The 24,804-nt window shown below is 44.2% G+C and overlaps 1 protein-coding gene across 1 annotated transcript in view; it reads left to right on the top strand.

Annotated features, from left to right (window-relative positions):
* LOC147905240 (Nitrilase/cyanide hydratase and apolipoprotein N-acyltransferase family protein) overlaps nt 1-24,604 on the top strand; it is a 49,510-nt gene extending 24,906 nt beyond the window's left edge. The window contains exons 6-10 of the mRNA XM_087395134.1: nt 23,451-23,529; nt 23,652-23,667; nt 23,781-23,861; nt 24,029-24,111; nt 24,220-24,604. Coding sequence (XP_087251260.1) covers nt 23,451-23,529; nt 23,652-23,667; nt 23,781-23,861; nt 24,029-24,111; nt 24,220-24,331 — 371 coding nt within the window. The 3' untranslated portion in view covers nt 24,332-24,604. The remainder of the gene's footprint in view (nt 1-23,450; nt 23,530-23,651; nt 23,668-23,780; nt 23,862-24,028; nt 24,112-24,219) is intronic.
* The last annotated feature ends 200 nt before the right edge of the window (nt 24,605-24,804 follow it).

Genomic DNA, 24,804 nt, shown 5'->3' with positions numbered 1-24,804 from the left:
TTGCATGCTTTACAGAAGAAAGCTGTACCGTTTCGGTAGGGACCAAAGGAAAATGCAGCTTTTGAAGAGCTGAAGCAAAAGTTGTGTTCTGAACCCGTTATTATCTTGCCAGATCTTGCAAAACCCTTTGCTGTAACTTGTGATGCATGTGGCAACAGCATAGGAGGCACTTTGATGCAGGATGGCAGAGTGGTTGCATATGAGAGTAGAGTTCTCAAAGATGCTGAATTGTACTTGCAGACATACGAGAAGGAAATGTTAGCAGTGATACATGCTTTGACCACATGGAAACATTACCTTCTTGGAGCTGATTTTTATGTGCAGACAGATCATTAGTCACTTAGATATTTTCTCACGCAGAGAAAATTATCTGAAAAGCACATGAGATGGGCTAACTCTCTCAATGTTTCATTTTCAAGCCGGGTAACAAAAATGTCGTGGCTGATGCACTTTTCAGGAAACCACAGCTTGAAGCAGTCTCCAAGAAACCCAGTGTTTCAGCAGTGAGCATTGCTTACAACAATGTGTCAGATGTGATGAAAGATCAGTATTTCAACTATTTATGATCAGCTTTCTGATGGTCAAAGGCATGATCACTATATGTTGAAAGAGGGTTTCATTTTGATGCATGGACGACTCTGTGTCATTGATCAGATGCGATAGAAAGTCATAATGGAAAGTCATGCTCCTCCATATGCAGGACATAGGGGAAGTACAACAACAATTACTGCAGTGGAGCAATACTTTTATTGGCCATCTTTGAGGAAAGACGTGGAAGAATATGCGAGAACATGCATGGTTTGTCAAAAAGCAAAGTTTGACAGGCAGAAGGCACCTGGGCTGTTACACCCTTTGCCAATTCCGGATAGACCATGGCAAAACATAGCTATGGATTTTGTGTTTGACCTTCCACGTACTCCTACTGGACATGATGGATTGTGGACAATAATTTGCAGGTTTAGCAAACAAGCCCACTTTGTGCCAGTAAGAGAAAATTACAGCAGATCAAATGGCCAAATTGTTTCTGCAGCATGTCTTCAAGTATCATGGGATGCCTGAATTCATAATCAGTGATAGAGATCCGAGGATGACCAGTCTCTTTTGGAGAGGGCTGTTTGAAAACATGGGCACTACTTTGAAATTTTCGTCATCTTTTCACCCTCTGTCTGATGGACAATCGGAGCAGGAAAACTCTACCATCCTGGATATGTTTAAATGCTATGTCTCAGACCACAAAAGCAAATGGGAGCATTATTTGCCTTTGCTGGAATATGCTTACAATAATACGGTGCACACATCCACAGGTAAAGCACCTTTGGAAATAGTGGAAGGTGCCAGGAAGATACCTCCCATTTTGCATACAAAAGAGAAAATCTTCGAAGCTGATCGTTTTGTGGAAAGCCTTGAAGAGGCTTACAAGAAGATCAAATATGCCTTGCAAAGAAGTTAGGACAAGCAGAAAAGAGCAGCAGATAAGCACCGCAGGGAATTGGTATTCACAGAAGGTGATTGGGTTTTGCTGCGTTTTCAGAAGGCAAGGTTGACAAATAAGAAAGGCAAGGAAAGGTTGTACACAAAGCTGAACATGCCTTACTATGGTCCTTTCCAGGTTTCTGAAAAGATAAGCGAGATAGTTTACAGGCTGAAGTTGCCTCCGCATTGGAAGATACATAATGCCTTTCATGTGAGCTTGTTAAAGCAATATTATGCAGATGTTCTCGAGGATTTACCTGATGAGGTACAGCCTGAAGTGAAAGAACAGGATGAACTTCTGGTCCCAGAGCAGATTCTGGCACACAGAGATAGAAAGCTCAAGGGTAAAGTTATCCGTCGCTAGTTGGTAAAATTTTAAAATTACCCAACACTCGATGCGAAATGGATGGAGAAAGGTGTACTGGCAGATTCACCTAAGATATTGCAGCTTTACCTTGATGCTTTCCAGTTAGAGCCGACTGTGGTCAGGGCTCCTACAGGTAGTTCAGTAGAGCGAGCGTCTGGAGCATTACTTGGTGTTCGAGAGGGGGGTAGCACCTCCACTCCCTCAGTATAGACCGGCTAACCGTGATTTCATGAGGTCGCTTGATGACACTGTATGTTTCATCCGAGATACTGAGCTGACAGTATTTCTGCTGTGAGACTTCATGATATTGATGCATCTTGACTATTGATCGCTGAGGATCACATAGATTTTGAGCAGTGTATATGGATGGATGCATGCCTCTCCTAGCCATATTTTCACTGTCTCTGTATACTATAGCTGCGGCTTTCTTGTATACTCTTTCATGGTATATTTCATGCTCGCTCCTGTGTTTTGGGGTAGCAAACTGTGGTTTGCTGTTTCAAGAGAGGGGTATGTCACGGGGGAATGAAATTCTAAGTACTTTAATGTACTACAAGACTGTGACAACTTTGGTTTTAAAAGTCCAAGCGTGGGCTTAATAATGTGTAATTAAACGCGGCATGGTGCTTAGCACATAAGCGTAATTATTCCCTAGGCCCAAAGGCATTCCACGGAATTAAAAGAGTGGTTGTTGGAAAATGATGACGTGGCATTTTTAATGGATTCCCTAGAGACCCATGTACCTTCAGTGGCCCCCCCTAGAGTTAGGTGGCTCTAGTGCCTTCTACATGCTCCCTTGCCATTCCTGGACCTTTCTGGGCCTTCTAAACTTCACGTGTGGTTTTCTCTCTCATCTTCTCCCTTTGTTGAGATTTTGGGCTGGTTTTTCAGCCTTCTTCAGCTGAATTCCATTTTTCTTCATAACTCCTCACCCGTTTGGATTCCTCGACTTTCGTTTTGGTTTTCCCTCTGCCTCCCCTTCGCAGTGATATGCTTTTCCCTTCGTGCGTTTGGTAGAATGAGCAGAGCAAAAGTGGCTTTTTTTGGACCTTTTTGCTTCTACAGCCTCCTGGGCCTCTCCTCTTGCAAAGCTACAGCTTTCTCTTGAATTTCGAGTAGTCCCATGCGCTGGTTGACTGGTTTTTCTCAGTTTTGGAGGACTTTCCGGCGATGAAACTTCTCCAAAACCTTCTCAATGCATTCCTCTTTGAAGCACGCTTCTTTTGAGCCCAAGAACTCACTTCTTCGCGACAGAAGTGCTTCTTTTCGCATTTTTCAGTGGAATTCTTGCTGGTCGTCTTTTGTAAATGCTCTTTCTTCATGCCTTTGCACTCCTCTTTGGCTGAGAATGCAATTGGGCTACAATGTCCTCTTGGCGATTGAGGACTTGGTTCGAGTTTTCAGGGCTTGGTGAGTTGTGATTTTACTGCTGCAATTTCTTTTTGCCATAAGCTATTGGTTGGCCTCGTGTGCCGTCTCTTTCTTGGTTCACAGGTGCTTAGGCAGTGCTACATGAGTCATTCTTTGGTTGGGTACTTTGCCGATTTTATTTTGGAGCTTTGAAAAGCTTTGTGAATACCATTTGGAAACCACTCAAAGAGAGTGCAGCTGGGGTGCAGTGTGATTGCATCTAGACAGCCAATGGAATTGCACTCAGAAAAGAGAATGCCTTTGGATTGAGCCTATGGGTTAAGTGCACTTATGTGATGGTGTTCTATGCTTGAAAGCCTTGCGAAGGCTCAGTGAATTAGGGCTGCATGCTCAGTTGCAGGGAAGGTCTCCCAGATGCAACTTGTAATCATTTCACTGTGAAATATAAAGAAATACCGAAAGGGGCGCCATGGTGTTTGGGGCCAATCGGGTGCACTTGTCTATGTTTGTTGAGCAGGGGCATTGTAGCGTCCATCCCTTTTTCAGTGGTTTTGTTTGTGAACAAATGGGTAAATGCCAAATGGTGATCATGCAATGGTTAATGGTTGTGATATATGCTTTGTGAGCTGTAAATAAGTGCTGAAGTGATTAAAGGTTTAGTTCCACTGCCCTCTGAGTGACTAGAGGCTGGTTTCAACTTGTTTCTATGTTCGACCTACATGCAAGGTGTGTGTGAGATGGCGGATGAATGTAATGTGAATGAAGAATGCTACGTGAGAGTCACAATGAAAGGGTGATATCCTTTCATTAATATCCCTTGAGATCAATCAAGTTCCATCTTTCCATTTACACCTACCCTTAGCCTATGACCCATGCATCTACCATTCAATGCACCTTAATGCACCCTTCCCTTCCTATTGTCCCTAGGACCTAGACACGTGTGTACACATTTTTATTAATAGAATAAGTATCACATGCCCAAATTCAATGCCGTCTGAAGCAGTGGCTCCAACTCAACTAGTCCTATCTACTGAGATGATCCACCGCCATAACAAATCGGTTGGTGTCCATCGTAAATACATATACATGTTACACCATTGGCGTATAATATATAATAATGTTTTAATGTCTACTAATCACATATTAGTGATTTCTCTTGTCATGACAATGAGGCCATAAATGAAGTTGATTTTGACTAGAGCTAACTTGGAAGATTCACAATGCTTTTCATACGAGTCTTCTAAGAAGTATCAAGGACCAAAACCCATAGAACCAGTTCAAGAAGAGTCACCTGGGGTAGAAGAGATGGAGGAGATCCTCCAACCAGAACAATTTGTATATCATACAGAGAAGAAATGACCTAGAGGCAAGGTTTTATCCGTAGATACCTTGTCAAGTTTAAGAATTATTCGGTACTTCATGCCAAGTGGGTAGATGAGGAATTCTTCTCGGAGTATCCTCAAGTTTTACAGTTGTATCCAGAAGTTGGAACAACTCTTTAGAAGCTGAGGGGATGTCACCATTTGGGACTTCTCTTAAGAAAATAAAGAGTAATCTTTTTGCAAGAAGAAGTAAATTCTATTAATGCTTGAAAAAACCATACAACCAACTTCCAATAGGAGTTGTCGATGAGAATAAAGAAACGAGCTGGTTACCGGCTACAATAACAACCATCCATTTTCGGATCTCACGGCTTATCGCCTACAAAGAGTCCGAAACATGAGCTAGCAACCATGTTGGTGGTCTATATGCCCAATGAATACCCCTTGCGGAAAGGGTGTAGAAAACTCTGCCAGCCATGGTTGGTAGAAACGCTCCCGTCTCTCGATGGTCGCTCTCGAGCTTGGAGTACCGTGCTCCCAAATGGTGCGCAATGTGAAGATGATATACTACCCGATGGCTACTAAAGTAGCCGTCGGAGGGATTGACTGGCCCCCCATCACCCTGCTACATTTGGCCACCCATACGTTCCAAGCGGTGATGCTAGAGACGGTCTCCCAAACTCCATCCTTCGGGAGAGCTGGTGGGCGTGATCGGGTGGGCTGAATTGCATCATGGATCTCAATTCGAGAAACTTGTTGTCCATTCCTATAAGCCGGCTGACAAGATTGATCGCAAAGGCGTGGCCTCCCTCCGTGAGCTAGGCCGCCATCCCCCATGTGAAATCCCTGCTCATCCTCTATATGCGAGCAACAATACTGAGGACCGCCAACCAGATCCGCTGTGCAATGAGGCAACTCCAAAGACAGTGTGGGATGGTCTCCAGAACTCCATCCCCATAACCAGTGCATCTGCCATCAATCCGCATCTGCTCTAGCCAGGGGCTGATGAGCAGACTCCATGCGCCAACAGCCAGAAGAAGTAAGAGATCTTCTGCGGGCGTAAACTCCTCCATAGGCGGGGCCAAAATCAGCCTATGACCTCTCGTCGGACATCCTGCTCAAGCCAGTGGCGCTCTCTCGAAGGGGACCGTGCTGTTGGCTCCAGCTGTAGATGACACCCAATGCGAGTGGTATACGAGAAGGAGACCTCCTTGATCTGGTGCGAATGCCCTATGTAGGCAGCCCAAGATCACTCCCCTGGGTCCCACTGGAGGTCGCACAAGAGTCTGCCCTCCCAAATCTAAAGGCGCCAAACCGCTCCCTCTGGAGTCAATAAGATGACGGAGGGATCGATGTACCAAGTCTTGCCCAAGCGATCCACAATCCTGATCCTCTGCCACTCTAGGTCCTCTAAGTCCACCTCTGTCTCCTCCTCCAACTCCAACTCGGCATGCAATGAGCCTCCTTTTCCCGCCCAATAGAAACGAGACCGGGGGAACCAAGAGACTCCTGAAAGAAGCGGATCTGGAGCAGTGCCTTGTTCGCGAGAACTGTCCTGACCAAGAATGGGGGGTCCAGGGGCTTTGTAGTACCTCCCACTAGGAGTTCGGGATCGCCTCCTCAATCTCTTGCATCCTGATACCTGCTCCTCGGCGGAGGTAGGGGAGGGCCTATCTGTGGGCCTCTGTCTCTCTAGGAAGTCATCTCCATGTCCCAAAGGATTATGTTGGTCCCTTGTTCCATTGTGCCCAACCGATATGAGTCTGCTGCCCTAGCATGCGCCCCCCTCGAGGTCTCTGACATCTGGGTGCCAAATCAAAGGCTACCTCTCAAACTCCTCTCTGCAAGACGGTCTAGCTCGTATGAGTCCTCCTGCCAATCTCTGCCACACTCTGTAGAGACTCCGCATCAACGAAGAGCCCCTCCTTGTCAAGGGAGCCTCGGAGAAGATCCACCTGTAAGATTGTTGCCATTGCCCCCCAGTGCGAGGTGTGTGTTCCCAAGAAGCCCCTGTTGGAGTAGCAGCTTCCAGGGTTCTGCACCCGGAGTAAGGCCTCTCACCACCACCTTGCCCAAGAGGGCTCTACTCTGCATCTCTGGGTCAATAATGCCAAGTGCCCCCTGCGTCTGTGGCAAGATCACTGACTGCTAGGCCACCCTGGCTCTAGTGTTGCACGTGCAGTCCGATCCTGACCAGAGGAAGTTTCGTACTAGGCGTCGTAGCTGCCCCATAAAACCCCGATGAAAACACCAACATGAAGTGATGTACCAGGCTGTGGCTAAGAGTGCCTGGTTCACCACTAGTGCACGACCCGCAAGCGAGAGCTTGGCAGAGCTCCAGTATAAGAGCTTTTGTTTGACTCTCTCTAGGACCAGGCTGAATTGCTGCTCTGTCGAAATGTCAATGCCTACTTGGCAGCCCAGGTAACGCACTGTCTCTCCTCTCGGGATCCAACGAAAGCCAAAATCAGCTCCCCAATCTCGAGCCTCCTGGGGGTCCTTCGAGCGTATGAAGATGTGGTCCAATTTATGCGAGCTCTGGAAGCCTCACAATAAATGGCTAAGGCTCCTCTGACCCTCTCCAGGCTCATCACAGAGCCATCCACATATAGCGCAGTGTCATCTGCGAACTCAGAGTCAAGGAGCTCCTCCTCTTGTCTGATCGGAAGCCGCAACCCTATAATACCAAGAGTCTGGGAGTGCAGAAAGTAACCTAAGGCCTCTGCCACAGAAAGGAAAAGATAAGGGGCTCAGTGAGCGGGTGTAACAAACTTTCTTCTGTCACGTCGTTTCTCACAAGATATCTCTAACCTCGTCGTGTATTAATTATCACGGGCGATGGCTTTTGATTTATTCCTCCCAGCCAACTCTCAGGGATCGTTGATGCATCATATCGTAACATCCATCGTTATTTTCCTTCATCCTTATCCCTGAGACCCACAATTCCCTAGATAGTTCCTGGCCACATGTCTTCATTTTAGGCCCCTTCTTAGATGCATCCTTTTTTTTACCCCTCTCTTGGAGTTCATTTAAAACCAATTGCCCCTTGGCAATTTGCACATTTAGATGCACCTAGGCCCTAGCCCTATTAGAACTACCTAGTCAATGCCATTACGCCCTCACCTAGGACCTTGGCAGTTACTTCTCTTGACCATTTAATTACGCACATTAACTATTACAAAAGTTGGTCATCTAAGAGAAAATGCCCACCGATCTATCCGAGGTCATGCTATCTCGGCTAGAGCATAACATTCCTTCCCTCTTCAAGCATCAGCGTCCTCGATGATGAAATCTGGGAACGCTCTCCGTAACTGGTATACGGATTCCGAGGTAGCTTCCGATAGAGGCTGACCATGCCATGCAACCAACACCGTGGGTATCTTCCGATTTCGTATTTGCATTGTTCCTCGGTCGAGGATTGTTGTTGGTTTGCGCCTTGCAATATCCTCTATCTCCTGAAACAAAACCACACCTTCGATTAGTGAGTCACCTGTATGCAAAAATTTCTTTAAGCGCGAAACATGAAAAACCGGGTGCACCTTACACCCCTGTGGCAATTCTAATTTATAGGCTACACTGCCTATTCTCTTTAGAATTAACCACGGCCCACAGTATCGAGGTGATAACTTAGCACACTCTCCTGAAGTCGACGACTTCGAGTGCGAAGGAATTCTGAGAAAAACTTTTTCTCCTTCTTCAAATACTCTTATAGACCGATTTTCATCCGCATACACCTTGGCTCTATCCATAGCCTGGCGGATATTAGCTCTCGCAAGTGCTAGCATCTCCCGCATCTGAACTACAAAGTTCGCGGCACTAGGCACTTTCTGAGGTACTCCAACTATAGTCGGATTGGCTGGTCTATAACCATAGTTCAGCTCAAACGGACTGAACCCGGTAGATGAATGCTTCCTATCATTGTAGGCAAACTCCAACAATGGCAACCACTTGTCCCATGTATGTTGCCTCAATGACACATATGCTCTCAGCATATCCTCTAAAGTCTGGTTGACTCTCTCCGTCTGACCATCCGTCTCAGGATGATCCCCACTACTCATTCCTAACTCAGTCCTTAGTGTCTCAAATACCGCTGTCCAAAAATGACCGGTAAATCTGACATCTCTGTCTGACACTATGGATCTAGGCAATCCATGCAGACGAAATATATGTCTTATAAACAAATCCGCCACTTGCGGGGCACTAACAGACTCTCTAGTCGGAATGAAGTGAGCCATCTTGGTTAGACGATCAACCACCACAAGGATAGAATTATACCCTCCTTGTGTTGCAGGTAGCCCTACAATAAAGTCCATGGAAATGCTCTCCCACTTACTTAGTGGTATTTCCAAGGGCTGTAAAAGTCTGGGTGGCTTCACCCGCTCGGCCTTACTTACCTGACACGAGAAACACCGTGTCACATATTCATGAATATGCTTTTTCATCTTTGGCCAAAAGAAATCTCGCTTCACGAGATCATATGTCTTCTCGACTCCTGGATGTCCCGCACACGGGCTATCATGGCACTGTCGAATGCCTGAGATCATTCTGACCAGGTACTACAACCTTGCCATTTCTAACTAGCATACCATCTCTTATGGTATATCTTGCATAAGTTTGGCCTTTTTTGGATGCCAGGTCATCCTTTTCATTTTCCCCGGGTTTTAATACATGAGCCTTAGGCCATAAGCTCTGGACAAACTCATCCACCTTCTGAGTTTCTCTGATCTCGGTCATTAGAGCACTCTCTAATACCGTGAAACTCAGGTTGTGCATAATGCGAGACAACGCATCAGCTACCTTATTGTCTTTTCCTCTTCGGTACCGAATCGTCAAATTAAACTCCTGCATGAGCTCTGCCCACCTAGCTTGGCGGCCCCTCAAGTCAGGCTGTTTACAAAAATGTTTCAGAGTATCATGATCCACATCCACATAAAACTCTGAACCATACAAATAATGCCTCATGTTTTCAAAGCATGGATAACTGCATACAACTCCAATTCATGAGTTGGCCAATTCCTTTGAGAGGGAGAAAGCTTCTTGCTTTCAAAGGCTACTGGCCTTCCCTCTTGAAGGAGGACTGCTCCTACCGCAATGCCACTTGCATCGGTTTCTAGGAACAACGGTTTCTGGGGATCAACTATTTTTAACACCGGTCCTGAGACCACAGCTTGTTTTATGGTGTTAAAACTTTCCTGTTGATTCTGTCCCCAAATAAAAGGTACTTTATCTGAGGTCAGATCAGTCAATATCGATACTATTCCGGAATATCCTTTGATATGCCTTCTATAAAACTGGACAAATCCCAAGAATGATCGCAACGCGGTCAGACTCTGAGGGATTGGCCAAGTTAGTATCGCAGCCACTTTCTTCGGATCCATTTCTACCCCCTGTGGAGTAATTATGAACCCTAAATACTCAAGCCTAACCATACACAGTATAGTTTTCTTTTTATTCACATAAAGACTGGCTTTCCTCAAAGTACTGAACACTATCTTTAAGTGTTCACGATGTTCAGTAACACTTTTACTGAATATCAGGATATCGTCAATAAAATGTACTACGAACTTTCCGATATACGGACGTAGCAAATCGTTCATAAGCATGACGAAGGTCGCTGGAGCATTGGTAAGTCCGAAGGGCATTACCAAAAACTCATAATGACCAAACCTGCTCCTGAAAGCGGTTTTATGCACATCCTCGGCTCTAATCCGGATCTGATGGTAGCCGCACTTAAGATCTATCTTGCTGAAAATCACGGCTCCATGTAATGCATCTAGCAAATCGTCAATCCGAGCCATCGGATACCTGTGCTTAACAGTGATATTATTCAATGCTCTGTAATCTATATAGAGGCGAAACATATCATCCTTTTTCCTCTTTAATATCATTGGCGAAGCAAAAGGTGAGAAACTTGGTTGAATCTGCCCCAACTTGAGGTATTCTTCCAGTTGCCTATGCACCTCCGCCTCTTCAGTAAAACTCATTCTATAGGGAGGTCTATTTACAGGTTCTGCCCCCGGGATCAGTTCAATCTTATGTTGAACTTTCCGCTCTGGAGGTAACCCATAAGGTAGTTCATCCCTAAAACATTCAGAGAACTCCTCTGTTATAAGATTAGCCAGCTTGGCCATCTCACCACTTTGCGTAACATCGGTGCTAGTCGAAGACTCATCCACCGACTCTACCGATGCTGTGCAAAGGTACAAAAACTCTACTTGAGCCTTTCTGATTTCCATCACGGAAACCAACGGTCCCTGAGGTATATCTTTTTCACCTCGTAAGACATAAAGCACATCATTCATCTTGAATTGATATACGTGCTTTTTCCAATCAATGGCTGGATTCTTCCTAGAATGCCACGCCATTCCCAGGGCTATATCTGCATGAGCAAGCTTGGTCATTTCAAAATCAAGCTTCTCAGCATAGTCCTGAATCCGAAGCTCCAACTGGGTAACCCTTTGGTCCCATACTTCAGTTGAACTTCCATCGGCCATCCTGATTGTATACGCATAGTCAGATGGACTTGTCTTTAGTTTCAGCCTCTTCACGAGCTTGGAGTTAATCACATTGTGAGTTGACGCTGAGTCAAACAACACAATGACATCATGACTGGCCACTTGCCCTTTCATTTTAATTAACTCCGTATCATTAAAGGCCGTATACCCCGTTGCTGCGGGCTTAGATAGGATGTTATCAGGTGCACTCGTCACTAACTTAGCAACAGATACACATAACAAACAAGGTACTAACCTCTGAGAAGGTCCCGCCAGTTGCATCTGCATATGTTCCGCATTGGGACTCTCCTGCATTTCTACGTCGCATTCAGATATTATCATATTAGCCGTGCGACGGTCTTTATTCAGTGGACAATCCTTCCACTGATGTCGCTGAAGGCAGCCGAAGCACAATTCTTCTTTTCTAGCTTTTTCTTTTTGTTCAGGGGTCAATGAGGACTTTGACCAAGCCCGGGCTGCCATTGGAGTTATTTTCCTTTTCACCCCAACGGTGGTACTTGTTTTTACTGGTCCCTCAACCGGCTTCACCTGCTTGGTTTGGCCACTTGGCTACGAGACACTTGTTTTTGAAATCCATTTCCTCTGAAATCCCCCTTTTCTCGGGTGCTCATACTGAGTCCCTGCCTGCACAAATCCACCAGATTTGCCTCTGGCATCCTCATAGTTCAGGGCTACTGCTATAGATTCATCTAGTGTAGTCACATATTTAGCCCGAACTTCCATTTTGATCTTGTCGTTCAGTCCATAGATATAGTCTTTTAACTGAACCGACATAGGGAGAGGGTCTGTTATTTTCATAACACATTCCCTGAATTTGTCAGTGTACTCTGCCATTGACAGACTCCTCTGACGAAGATTTCTATAAGCATCCCAAGCTCGGGATCCTTCATCAGGTGGGAGAAAGTGTTTCTTGAATTCAGCTTTAAACCCTTCCCAGATGGTTGGAGCAACTTGATCCTTCTGTTGCTTTATCCACCATCTGTCCGCTGCCTCAATAAACAGGTGTGTGGCCTCACGGATTTTCTTTAGATCGGATCTAATCTCACAAATGGCGAAGGCTTCTTCCCACTTGTGCAACCAAACCTCGATCACATCAGAGCTGCGCTCGGTCATTCGACCAGCGTACTTCTCTGGTCTATAATTAGCGATATTAGGTACTTTGACCCTTGCGCGCTCTAAGGAATGTACACTGGGCTTTGGCTCAGCTAGAGCTTTGCCCTTATCAATCCTAGACGGTCTAGCCGACAAGGCTTGCACCATCTCCCTAATCTCATTTTGACCAGCATTCACTTGAAGTTGCTGGTTCATAATCTGCTGTAAAGCATCCTCTAATATTGAAATCCTACCAATCAATGTAGGTGCTTCCTGATGTGACATCTGTTGTGTAGACTGTACTCTAGACTCACTAGGATTCACTCTTGAATTCTGTCCTTCTGCTTCCATAGATTCACAGTGGAAGATGGGTTAAAAAAAAAAAAAAAAAAATAAAAAAATAAAAATGATGGATTTCCCCCTTTTTCTTATACACAGAAAAGATAAACGACAATCCCTGCTGTATAGAACGAATTAACTGCAACTCAGAATTTTTTTCGAAAGAGGGAAAAAAATGCTTCCTGGATTCAAGTCTGCCGTCACGTGTGCTCTGATCGAAAACCTTTCATCGTCGCCTCCTGCTCCGCTATCCCGCTCTCAGCTAAGATCTCCCGGGACTCGCTCCCTTTGAAAAGGGCTTTTGTGCATGGCTGCGAATCTGGACAGCACTCTTAGTCCCAACGTGTTCTTCAATAAGTCGCCAAGTTCTACCGTAGAGTTTCAAAGCTTCAAAAAATTTTTCATGTTCTTCCTGTGTCCATCGTTCACGCTGCTTGTCAAGGACTCAAAATAGTGGGGTGTCCAGACTTTCTGCATGGTCGACATTCGTATCTACATCGTCGATGCAGGCGAATTGAAGCGATGCGACGTAGACCACACGCTCCGTTGCGAAGGCATTGAAAGCACGAAAGAGAAGCTGATCAAACGGAGAACGACGAGGTATCGCAAGCTTTGCCTAGGAACGCAAAAATAAATAGATATCAAAGTGCGCTGCTTCTTTTTCGTCGATCTCTAAGCTCTGATACCACAATGTAACAAACTTTCTTCTGTCACGTCGTTTCTCACAAGATATCTCTAACCTCGTCGTGTATTAATTATCACGGGCGATGGCTTTTGATTTATTCCTCCCAGCCAACTCTCAGGGATCGTTGATGCATCATATCGTAACATCCATCGTTATTTTCCTTCATCCTTATCCCTGAGACCCACAATTCCCTAGATAGTTCCTGGCCACATGTCTTCATTTTAGGCCCCTTCTTAGATGCATCCTTTTTTTTACCCCTCTCTTGGAGTTCATTTAAAACCAATTGCCCCTTGGCAATTTGCACATTTAGATGCACCTAGGCCCTAGCCCTATTAGAACTACCTAGTCAATGCCATTACGCCCTCACCTAGGACCTTGGCAGTTACTTCTCTTGACCATTTAATTACGCACATTAACTATTACAAAAGTTGGTCATCTAAGAGAAAATGCCCACCGATCTATCCGAGGTCATGCTATCTCGGCTAGAGCATAACAGCGGGAGAGAGGGAAGGCCTCGCTTGTGTAGCTCCGATGATCATTTGGCTAGAACTGCCCGCATAAAGAGCTGAAACCCCTCTGAGAAACCGAGCCTCTGCATAGTCCCCTCCAAGAAGGACCAATCCACCTTGTCATATGCCTTCTCGAAATCGAGAAGAACGGTGAGCGGTTGCACCTCCTCCTCGGCCCAGTCCACTGCCTCCCAGAATGGAAAGATGCTATCCAAGATGCTACGCTCCTAGACAAAACCGGTATGCGTCTCATGAATGATATCTTGGAGGTGGGGTCTCAAATGTAGACTCAAGACCTTAATTCTCTTCCTGCACTCAGTGATATCATGCCCAAGTTTCCTGCAATAGTTACATCTCTTTTTCTTCTTCTCCTCCCCAAAAGTAGATGCACCTTCACAATTCCCAAAGGGCAGTGAACAGATAACAGCCAGCAAATACTCAATTTACAGCCACTTAGAACTTTCCACAGCAAGCATAATCAACTTAGAACACAACACCCGACATCTAGATCACCCCCGTGTTGCACCGCACATCAGATTGGCCCTAAACTTAGCGCCCCTTTCGGTATTTCTTTATCTTTTATTCAGAAAGTCATGCAAGTACAAGAATCGCACTGCAGTGCATCAGTCCACACATAGCCAACTGAATAATCTGATCACACGCACTTCTGTCATGCTCTGCAATCACTGAAAAGGCATCCTAGTCCAGTGCAACATTCCATAGCGGCCCTTCATCCGAATCTGGCTGAGGGTTCTAACCTGGCAGCTCTGATACCCACTAGGGGAGTCTTGGCAGGAGCATCAGCCCTATCTGCCTTGGGTCGCTTTGAATACCCGTCAAGGGAGCCCTAGCAAGACAGAAGCCAGCAAAACAACCACACCTCACTCTTCCTGGCAAACAAAAAGGCCAGCTGCGCAAAGCAAAAGGATCTAAAGGTTCTAAGGCAGCAGGAAAGCCCCCCGAAAGCAATCAACCGACAGGAAAGCTCTTAAAACCTTGGGAAAAACAGCCAGCAAGAAAAAACGAAATTCCCTGGCAAGATCTCTATCACCCTAGCATATGAAAATTAGCAACAGCAACCCTGGAAGACTTGTTGGAACAGAATCGCCAAGTCTGGAAGCAGATCGAATTGCTTGGAAGCTCCAAACTGCCTGGAAAAGTGCAATTTTGATAGGCATCTGGCCTAGAAAGCTCCTAGAAGAAGTGTGAATTAGATTTGGGCCTCTGGGAAGGCATGAACAGTAGGCATGCAGCGAAAACGAACTGATCTGGAGGCTCCTAGCACAAACTTCTGGCAGCCCACGGATTGTCCAGGTAGTCAAAAATCAGCAAAGTGATGTAATAGAATAGCTCTAGAGCACTTTCCCAGCCTAGGACTTGCCTCTCCCTGTTCTTCTGTGGTCCCGAAAACAGCCCTGAAAGCAAATTTCTACTTTACTGCTTGCTTTCCAAGCCTGCTAGCCAAACGTGGCTCCTGGAGCTATTTTTAGCGAAAGGGATTTTTACCCCTCTCTAACCTTCAGTCCCTTGCCTTGGCCCATGGAATTAACTGCACTGAAGTGTCCTTTGAACCGTTTTAATCAGTTGGAGGCTAGGGTAGTCGCCGTAAATTCCTAAAGCTTAGAAATTCATGTCCCCGGTGACAGCCCCTCTTGAAAAATTGCAAAGGTCCCCGTTTGCACCGAACTTTACGCTTTGTTCCATCAGAACCTGCAGCAAAAGTTTCAAACCAAGTGGAAGCTTATAGCCTCAGTTAGTCAAAAACACGACCAGCCATCATTCCACAAACGGTAGACATACATGCTCAGACAGACAGGAAGCTTTGTATGGCCATCCCATAGGACCCACATAGATGATTTATCCTCTCATGGACATCCTGTAGGACCCAAAGCACGAGGTACATTATGAGCATACACAAGCACTCAATACATGTAGACATACAGTTAGTGTGCACCTTTTTTTTTCATATGGCCATCTCGCAGGACCCATATATGTTTCTCTCGATGTACTACCCAATTTCATATGGCCATCCCTCAAGACCCACAACTATTGGTACATCATGAGTACACACAAAAACACTTCATGCATGCAGACAAACATCCCATGCATACTTTTCACACCTGTTCCTTTCAATTATTTACCCACTTTGTCTTACGGCAGACTATCCAGATCTATCCTGGTAGCTCTAAAAGAGTCTTGGCAGGAAAGAAACCATCCATAATCCGTGGTATATTAGGAATATATCACACAAGTTCACAATCCAAACCATACATATTCACAAGAATATCATCGAAAGTGAATCAACCAGTTTAGCATCAAGTACCATCAGAATCATGTGGCAGTGACCGCAGTTTACCACTTCCTATTTTTGTTCTAGCAAGTAGGTCATCCTACTTCTCGAAGATAGCAGTGACTGTGTGACCGTAGTATGTGTAACCTGGCGCTAGAAAATCCGTACCCTTCTCGCGACACGTGCTAGAGCTGTGGAAGTTGAATTGCCAATTAGATAGAGTGCTGGGAGAGAAGGGTAAGGAGCAAAACACAGCACTAGGGCCCATAAATAAGGGCTAGAACCCCTCGAAGGTCTTTATTACAATAGAATAATATTTGTACAACTGGCTCTTGAAAGAGCATAAAACTGAGTACAATCTTGAATACATCTAGGAGGCCAAAAGCCTTTCTTTTATAGATTGAGCCTAGCAAAAAGCTAGGGCATGCTTTCTAAAAGCTACTTTTTCATAAATGCTCAGCTTTTAGACTTTTCTTCCTTAATTGGAGGCTTTAGGTGCCTTTTTAGTCTTGTGGGCCCTCTTTTAAAGAGGTGCCCCCTTGTCCTTGCTTAAGAGCCTTGTGGGACCTGCTTTTTGTGCTTTTCTCCCCAATCTTGAGTCCTTTTTGCACTCTCTTGGGTCCTACACATTGCGCAAACAAGTTCCAATACTTTAACCCATTAGAGGTTAGCAAAATGCATGCATTCCTAGTTCTTGGACTATTTCTAGTCCCTTGTGGGCATCCCCAGAGTTCTCTTTTTACCAATGCAGGGCAAAAGTGAAACAATAAAACTTATTCCTGGTTAACCAACTTCACCATTCTTTGACCGAAGTCAATTCTAATAAAGATTACTCTTTATCATAGGCGAGCCTTGTTCAATGCCGCCCCTTCACCATGAGTTTGACCGTAGTGAGTTGGAATGTGCATCGCCTTCATGACCGTGTGCACAATCAGCCGCAGCACTTGATTCTCCGTTAGGATTTGCAACAGGCTCTAGTAAGTGGACCAGTGGACTTTCTCTTGATCCAGGAGCACATTCTCTCCGCAGCAGACATCACATGCCGTCACCATCTTCTCCCTGGGAGGGGCTCAAAGGTTTGGTCCCCAACAATGGCCAAGAGCGGAGGGGTCTGCATCTGAGCATCCTAGGCGGTAGCCCCATACATTTTTGCACAGGGCGGACTCATTCCAAGCCACGCAGTGTAGATGGGCCTTCAGGTAGAGGAGACTCAGATTGGTGTCTTGAGCGTGTACACACCCGCATGCAGACAACACCGCCCGGCTTTCTGGTGACAACTCACAGATTGCCTCCCAGAGGTGGACTCATGAATTGTTGGAGGGGACTTCAATAATCTTGAGTTCTTGGCGGATAAGCATGGAGGAGCCTCTTTTGTAGAGACGCCCGTAGGGGAGAGGAGTACATGGTAGCAGTTCATCTTTGCGATCCATGGCAGGGACCCGTGGCGAGAGTCTGAGTTTTCTAGGACCCCAGGTAGCCTGCGGTTCTCCTTTGGCCAGCGGAGATAGGATGGACTACTAGAGCGTCTGGATAGATTCTACATCGGGATTGGGCTTTACTATGCGGTGGCTCCACTGGTATTTTAGCAAGCACCACTATGTCCGACCATTATCCAGCCATCCTGCACTTAGAGCAGCCCCACCGTAGACTCCCCCAAAAAGGGGTTCATATTTCAGATGTTCTTTTCCAAGAGGCGGACGTTCAACAGTTGATAGCCAATCTCTGGGGCAGCCCGAGAGTAGACCCAAGGGTTGGGCGGGTTTGGTGGCTGAGAGGATCCAACTCATCAATCAAGAGCTCCAGAGTCAGGCCCTCAGACGGAGAGTCGCTCTTATCTGAAATGGAGGAGTAGTAGTCTGGTCTTGCAGTTTCTGGTACTCCTAGTCGAGATGATCGACTTAGTCAGCTAATTTTGCACATGATCAGCATTGGGATTTTCTTGTTAGTTGGCAGTACACTGCTGACATTCATGATGCCTGCATGACAGTTTTTGATGTTTCTGATGCCTGGTTCTTTGATAGTGGTGCTAGCAAGCCATCACTTCTTGCAGGAAGTTAATCCAGCTCACTTGCAAATGCACCAAAGGGGGGGGACCGTTACATGTGCCAATAATGCATCTTATTTAGTAAAAGGCATTGGGCAAGTTGCCATTACTTTTGTATTTGGTGGTCTAGTCACTCTAGACAATGTACCTTATGTACCAGGCATTTGCAGAAAGCTCATATCCATTTCAGCCATCGACACTTGTGGATATCAGGTTCTCTTTGATGGTGTTAGGTAGGTGTGCAGTCTATGATGCTACACATGCCTTTACTATGGGGTTAACTCGCACATTGACTAGAGGACTCTACAAATTTGATGATGGGCTTGCAGATGCAGATGCTTATGTTGTTGATGCTTCTACCATGGCAGATACTCATTCATGGCATGAGAGGTTTGGACACCTCAACTTTGAAGCTTTGGTGAAAGTTACATAAACCTGGGCTTGGTATTCTAGGATACATGCTCATTTGTTAAGTCTTATATTTTAGAATAGCCCTACAGAGGCTATCCTTTACATCCGTAAGAGTTGGACAGATTTACTGATTTTACTACTCTATGTGGATGACATGCTTGTGACTGGGACAATTGCAGCTTTTAAGCTTGACTTGCAGAAGGCATTTGCTATGTCTGATCTTGGTCTTTGCATTATTATCAGGGCATTCAATTTGCTAGCAGTGAGGTGGGTATTTTGATGTCACAATCCAAGTACATTGGACAGCTTTTGCAACGTTTTCAGTTTGAGGATATCAAGCCAGTATCCACACCATTAGAGCCTGGTTTTCATTTCTCATTTGAGGATGGCGGTGGTGCATGTGATGTCAATCTCTACCAGCAGGCAGTTGGTTGTTTGATTTACTTATTGCCATAGCAGATCGGATCTTCAGTATGCTGTCTCACAGTTGAGAAGATATATGCATAGCTCCTCTACACACCATTGGTAGGTCGTGAAGCGTGTCTTCAAGTATGTCAAAGGCACTCATCATTTGGGCCTTATCTATGAGGCCAATTCTTCAATTGTCATGCATGGATTCGTTGATAGTGATTGGAATGACTGTTCCGACATCCGTGTCACATAGTGGCAACTGTTTCATGCTTGATACTTCATGCATCTCTTGGCTCCACAAGATGCAAATTACAGTCGCTACTTCTAGTTGTGAGGCTGAGTATAGAGCAGCTTTTACAGCTACTGTGGAGTGTGTTTGGCTCCGGGAGTTGCTTGTAGATCTTCATGTATGTCAGACTGCTCCTACTGTCATCTTCACTGATAATCAGAGTGCTTTGGCAATTGCACGGAATCCAGTTTTCCATGTCGGCTCAAAGCATATTGAAGTTCACTATCACTATGTCATAGAGAAATTATTAGCAGGTGACATTGAGTTGTCTTATGTTCTCACAGAAGACAACTTGCCAGGTCTTTTTACGATGGCTCTTCTAAGAAAGCTTTGAACTTAGTCCTTTTGTAACTTGATGTGTTATGCTTTGTACAGTCATAGGTTGCTATATGCCTGCAGGATGAACATGTGCAACCATGACATTAGTTCTTTAGGTATTCAGAGACATGTCCAGGATACTTCAGCCCATGCCATGGAGGCGGGTTTGTAGACCATTCTATGGGCTATCTATAGGTGCCATCCATTCCTTGGTATGTGCCTTGTAGGTAGTTAGAACACTTGGTACAGTTAGGTCATGTACAATTTAGTACAGTTAGTACTACTAGGACTCCCTGTCCTAAGGTGTCATCATATAGGGTGTACTTTGTACTCATTTCAGCATTGCAGCAATTCATTACAGCAGTCCGTATTTGACTCCAGCACTTCATTTCCTGAGCTTCCATTGCTTGCCCTAGTCTACAACTCTTGCATCGTGCGATCAATAGTTGGGAGTTTTGAAGACATCAATCATATCAGGATTGGTTTGCAAACATAGATAAAATCAATACCTATAGGATGGTAGACCAGGGTCCTAGTGGCTTGCCAAGTGTTATGATTCAAATTTCAAACATATTATAGAGTATATTACATGCATGGGACCTGCAAGGTTTTGAAACTTGTGCATGATGCACACAAGTTATTTCTACAAAATAAGTCTCTCTATCTGAGCATTAGAGAGCTTGTTTCTCCTCTTTGAGGCACTAAGGCATGTACTCTCCAATTTCTCTCGCATTCCCCCAGAGGAGAGTAAGTCGAAACATCGAGCGACTGCATTCAAGCGAGCCTACAGTTCGAGCCATGCTCATAAGGAACTTTGTCTAAAACTATAGTAGCAATCAATTTTTACTAAAAATTGTTGAATCTGCATGACACTATTTAGAGATTGTTTTAACTTATTTTTTGTATGATTCTTGGCAACTTACAAAGATAAAAACTATTATTGGATAAATCATAAATCCATGCAAGTGAGCAATCATTCAATGAATATTAAAGGAAAAATTCTTGGCAACATACAAAGAGAAAATTTCTTATTGGATATATCTTAAATGCATGCAAGCTAGCAATCTTTCAATGGATACAAAAGGGAAAATGCTACAATGTCTACACTTGGGGAAGGTCGGTCAAAATTATGTAAGGTAGCACATGAGTTGAAGGGTTTTTTCTATATGTGGAGCTACATACAAACAAAGCTCCTCCTAGTAAAATCCGCCACAAACAACTATTTGTAGCTCATCGATTTTTATGCTACCCATATGATTGAATCCATTTTGTACACAAAATGATCACATGAGTAAAATGTTTAAACTATGGAGCTTATAAATTATTGATTACCTTGTGACCATGATGCTAACTAAATATGGATCACCTTCATATGACCATACACCTCTAGGATGGAGGGAGGAAACCAAGGACCCACAAACTCTATATGAGAAAAATCCATGGTCATAAGAAGAAAATATAGAGTTTGATAAGGTCTAGCTCTGATGAAACAAAGATAAGTACAAAACTTTCTAAAAGTTGTAGAATTTTGACACACTAACATGAGAAATGGCTCCATTCAAATCGTTTTGACTACAAACATGACCATATTCGAAGTCTTGTTGCCTAAGTTATGGCCAAAATAAAATTGGCAGGAGGAGCCTTCCTGGAGGCCACGATATCAAACATGACCATATTCGAAGTCCTGTCGCCCAAGTTATGGCCACAATAAGATTGGCAAGAGTAGCCTTCCAGAAGGCCGCGATATCGCGGTCTCTTGAAAGGCTTCTCCTCCTAAAATTTTTTGCCTTGAAAATGGCAATGGCAGATGAAAAAATTGTCTTGTACTTTCTTCCACCCGTCCTTCCTTGACTCTTGAAAAAGCATCGCCAAACATTACTTTTTAAAATTGTTGTTTTTATGTAAGATAACCAATCACTCAATACCATGGGTAGGACAACAACCGTAAAAGTAAGCAGTGCATGCTACTTTTGAACATAAACAATCATAGTAGAATGTCAAAATTTACAAAAGTCCTCGCTCGAACCACCGCCTCGCTCTAACGCAGTCATTGGAATCGTGGTAATCCTCCCTAGAGGAGTGTTGGGAAAATCCTCTCATGGGGGGGTGCTTTATAACCTTTGGAAGAAGGTACTTGTTGTGATGACAAGTGTGAAGCGACAATTGGGTTGCCTTGGCAACAATTTATGATTAGTTGATTGAAGAAAAGCAATGCTTGTGCTCGTAAAAAGATCGTCTAAAACATGTACCATCTTCTGCCCATAAAAGAGAAGAGAGTGCTCCAAAAGCATTTGCTTATGCTGTTCATGTGTCATAATTACTTCCAAAACCCCCTAGCTGCATAGTGTATCTTTTGAACAAAGCATCCTCCCATTTTTCGCGTCAGCCAATTCCTGACGTTGGTTGCAACTGGCATCCTGTGATAATTGCATTTTTGGCATATATCCTAATGGATCCACAATCTCATCAACCTTTACCATGATGCCTACTGTAGGGACAGGATCCTTCCAATCCTTGTATCTTCAAATCCCTCATGCATCACTCAAAGACCAACTGTGCCACGTGCGAGGCATGAACAGGGTCATCCTGACCCGTTGTATGTTTCAGAGTAATTCACAGGTACAGAGCAACAACTATGAACGGAAGTATGAGACAAGCAACAACGAGAGAGCAGCAAACAGCAGGAAAACTCGACTCAAAGGGAGGGTAAAAAGGGCAGTAAACCTAAGAAGGTTAACTGTGGTTAACCAAGATGTGCCAACTTCAGTTGGAGAGTTGTGCCAACTTCGGTTGGAGAGACTTGACTATAATTAAGGTGCCTCGACCGTTGGTCAAAGCTCCTTAATTAGGATCAAGAGCGTTGACTTCGGTCAACCAGAGAATAAATATACATTTTTATATCTGTTATGTGTGCACATGTGTTCAGTGGGGATGCCCACCGTGACTAGAATTAGTCCACAGTGTGTTATTTGCATGCAAAGCGCTAACAATTAATGGGTACCATGGTGGTGCGCTTTAATTAATTGTTGCAGGTACTAGGAAGAGTTATTTTCCTAAGCGCAATAAAGCCTAACAAGAGTCTAGGAGGCGGTTCGCGTGACCAAGTGCTTCGAAGACTCCAGAGTTGCCCTTAGTGGCATGTAATTAGGAAAGTAATGTAGAAATTGACAAGTGGCTTGTTGCCAAGAAAGAGAGCCTAAGAGCTCATGTAATATATGATCACCTTTCATGAATTGCAACATCATTTTTATCTTATGAGCAAGGATATGTATGTTGCACACACACACGCGCACACACACACACACACACACACACACACACACACACACACACACACACATGTATATGTGTGTGTGTGTGTGTGTGTACATCTCTACATATACATATACACATGTATACATATCAAGATCCATGTTCTTTTCTTGCTCCCTTTTACTCGAACTGTATTTGAAGACATACAATGCTGGTCTGTTAGAAACTGTCGACTTTCACGACCTGCCATCTGACAATATCATGGCATGTATTTTTTGTGTTGAGATCAAACATGAACTGCAACTTTATCTGTGCTGTCTGTAGTAATGATTTTAGACTCCTTGTGTATCACACCTCATTCTTTTGCTGGATCTAATCTGTCTTTCATGCAGTTACATTGTCCAAATGTTTTTACAAAGTAAGAAGACATCAGCAGCAATGTTGTATTCCTGCCGTACATCTAAGTGTGTTAACTGGTGATGTCTTTGTGTGTTTTGCATAGTATCTGTTCTAAGTCATGTTCGTGGCTTCTCCTAGACATTCCATCGAACTCAATGTTGTATGGAAGGATACACTTAACGGAACCAGTAATTGTAGGAAAGCTCTTTTGTATCTCTTCACCGAGTGATCCAATCTGATTAGGGGCCAGTCGAACTTTGTACCAGAGGACAGGAATATGAAGGGCTGTGGGTGAAGTGGAATTTTGGATCTTGGGATGTTTCTCTATAGGTATATTGAGGCATTCTTTGGATTTTTGGGCAGGTGCTCACATGATCTGTTATCCTGGAGCTTTCAACATGACTACTGGGCCTCTTCACTGGGAGCTGTTAGCCAGGGCAAGGTAAAAATGCATGTTATTAGAATATCTGATGAAATCTACATCATTCTTGATTTGGTTTTGGAAAACTCACTAGTTTTAGCTTCTTTGGTTGCCTTTGGTTCTGATGGTTCTTACATTTCCAGGGCGGTTGATAACCAGGTGAGACTGCCAGTAGTTCGTGTTCTGCAGTCATTTTTGCAACTTCAAAGCTTAGGTATAGGATACTCCATTTTGAAAGCACTCTACATACTAACACTTTAAGAATTGTGCAGTTGTATGTGATTACTTGCTCACCAGCAAGAGATCCAACTGCTGGGTATGTTGCATGGGGTCACTCTACAGTTGTAGGGCCGGTATGCATTTTGTCTTTATTTCCTTCCTCATTTCCTATTTGTTGATTGATCAATTGAATAGATATATCATTCTAGCAATGTCATTAGAAAGATGTTTGCGACTTGATGTATTGCATTAAGGAGTAGTGCCAAAACTTCTCACATGGGCGATTAATGTCATGGACTAGTTTGGGGAAATATTGTCCACGACGGATCATAAAGAAGCGACTATATTTGCAGACATTGACTATTCACAAGTAGACGAAAGAAGGTAAGGCCAATGATTTCACAGCTGCCTCTAAATGCATGTCCTGTAATCTTAGTTTTCCTTCTTCAGCTACTAACTTTGTTCTTATAATGGGTGGGGGGCATGGAGCAGACTCAATATTCCACTTGGAAAACAGAGACGGGGAGATCTGTATTGCTTAGTTGATGTAGGTCTATCTCCTGCAGACAAGCATCAGCTGGGACTAAAGTCTGCCATGAAATAACCAGTCCATTTGATAACAGATTTGGGTATAAACATGAAGTGTGCACTAGTGGTTATCACATTAGATTGCTAGCAATCTGGGACCTTTTACCAGTTCATCTTATGAGAGCAAAAGTGGCTTTTGACAGTATCCAAGCTTATGCAGGCTCAAAACCCTTTAAGTTTTATTAAACAAGTTTGCAACCCCGGTCTGAGATTATTGCAGGAAAAGTATTGACAATTTTAATTCAATTTCATGTTTCAATTAGTCACTCTAGTTTATCATAAAACCAATATACCCATACTTTTTCAATGAATTAATTTTCATTTCAATTTAGCATAGTTTATGAAATCATTATCTGAGTGCAATGGTTTTTTCAATTGGGGTGTATTGGGAGCCTCCTCATACTCTTCTACCTTGCTATACTTTCCCAAAGAAAGGGACAAATCAAAGGCAAAACAATTTGGTTTGGAAGTTTAGATCATGGTGTAGAG

The sequence above is a fragment of the Dipteris shenzhenensis genome, chromosome 1, assembly GCF_047967505.1.
Source record: "Dipteris shenzhenensis isolate YYH24624 ecotype China chromosome 1, Dip_SZ_1.0, whole genome shotgun sequence".
Taxonomy (NCBI): Eukaryota; Viridiplantae; Streptophyta; class Polypodiopsida; order Gleicheniales; family Dipteridaceae; genus Dipteris; species Dipteris shenzhenensis.
Note: the sequence above shows the minus strand (reverse complement) of the source record. Positions and strands in the feature narration are given on the sequence as shown.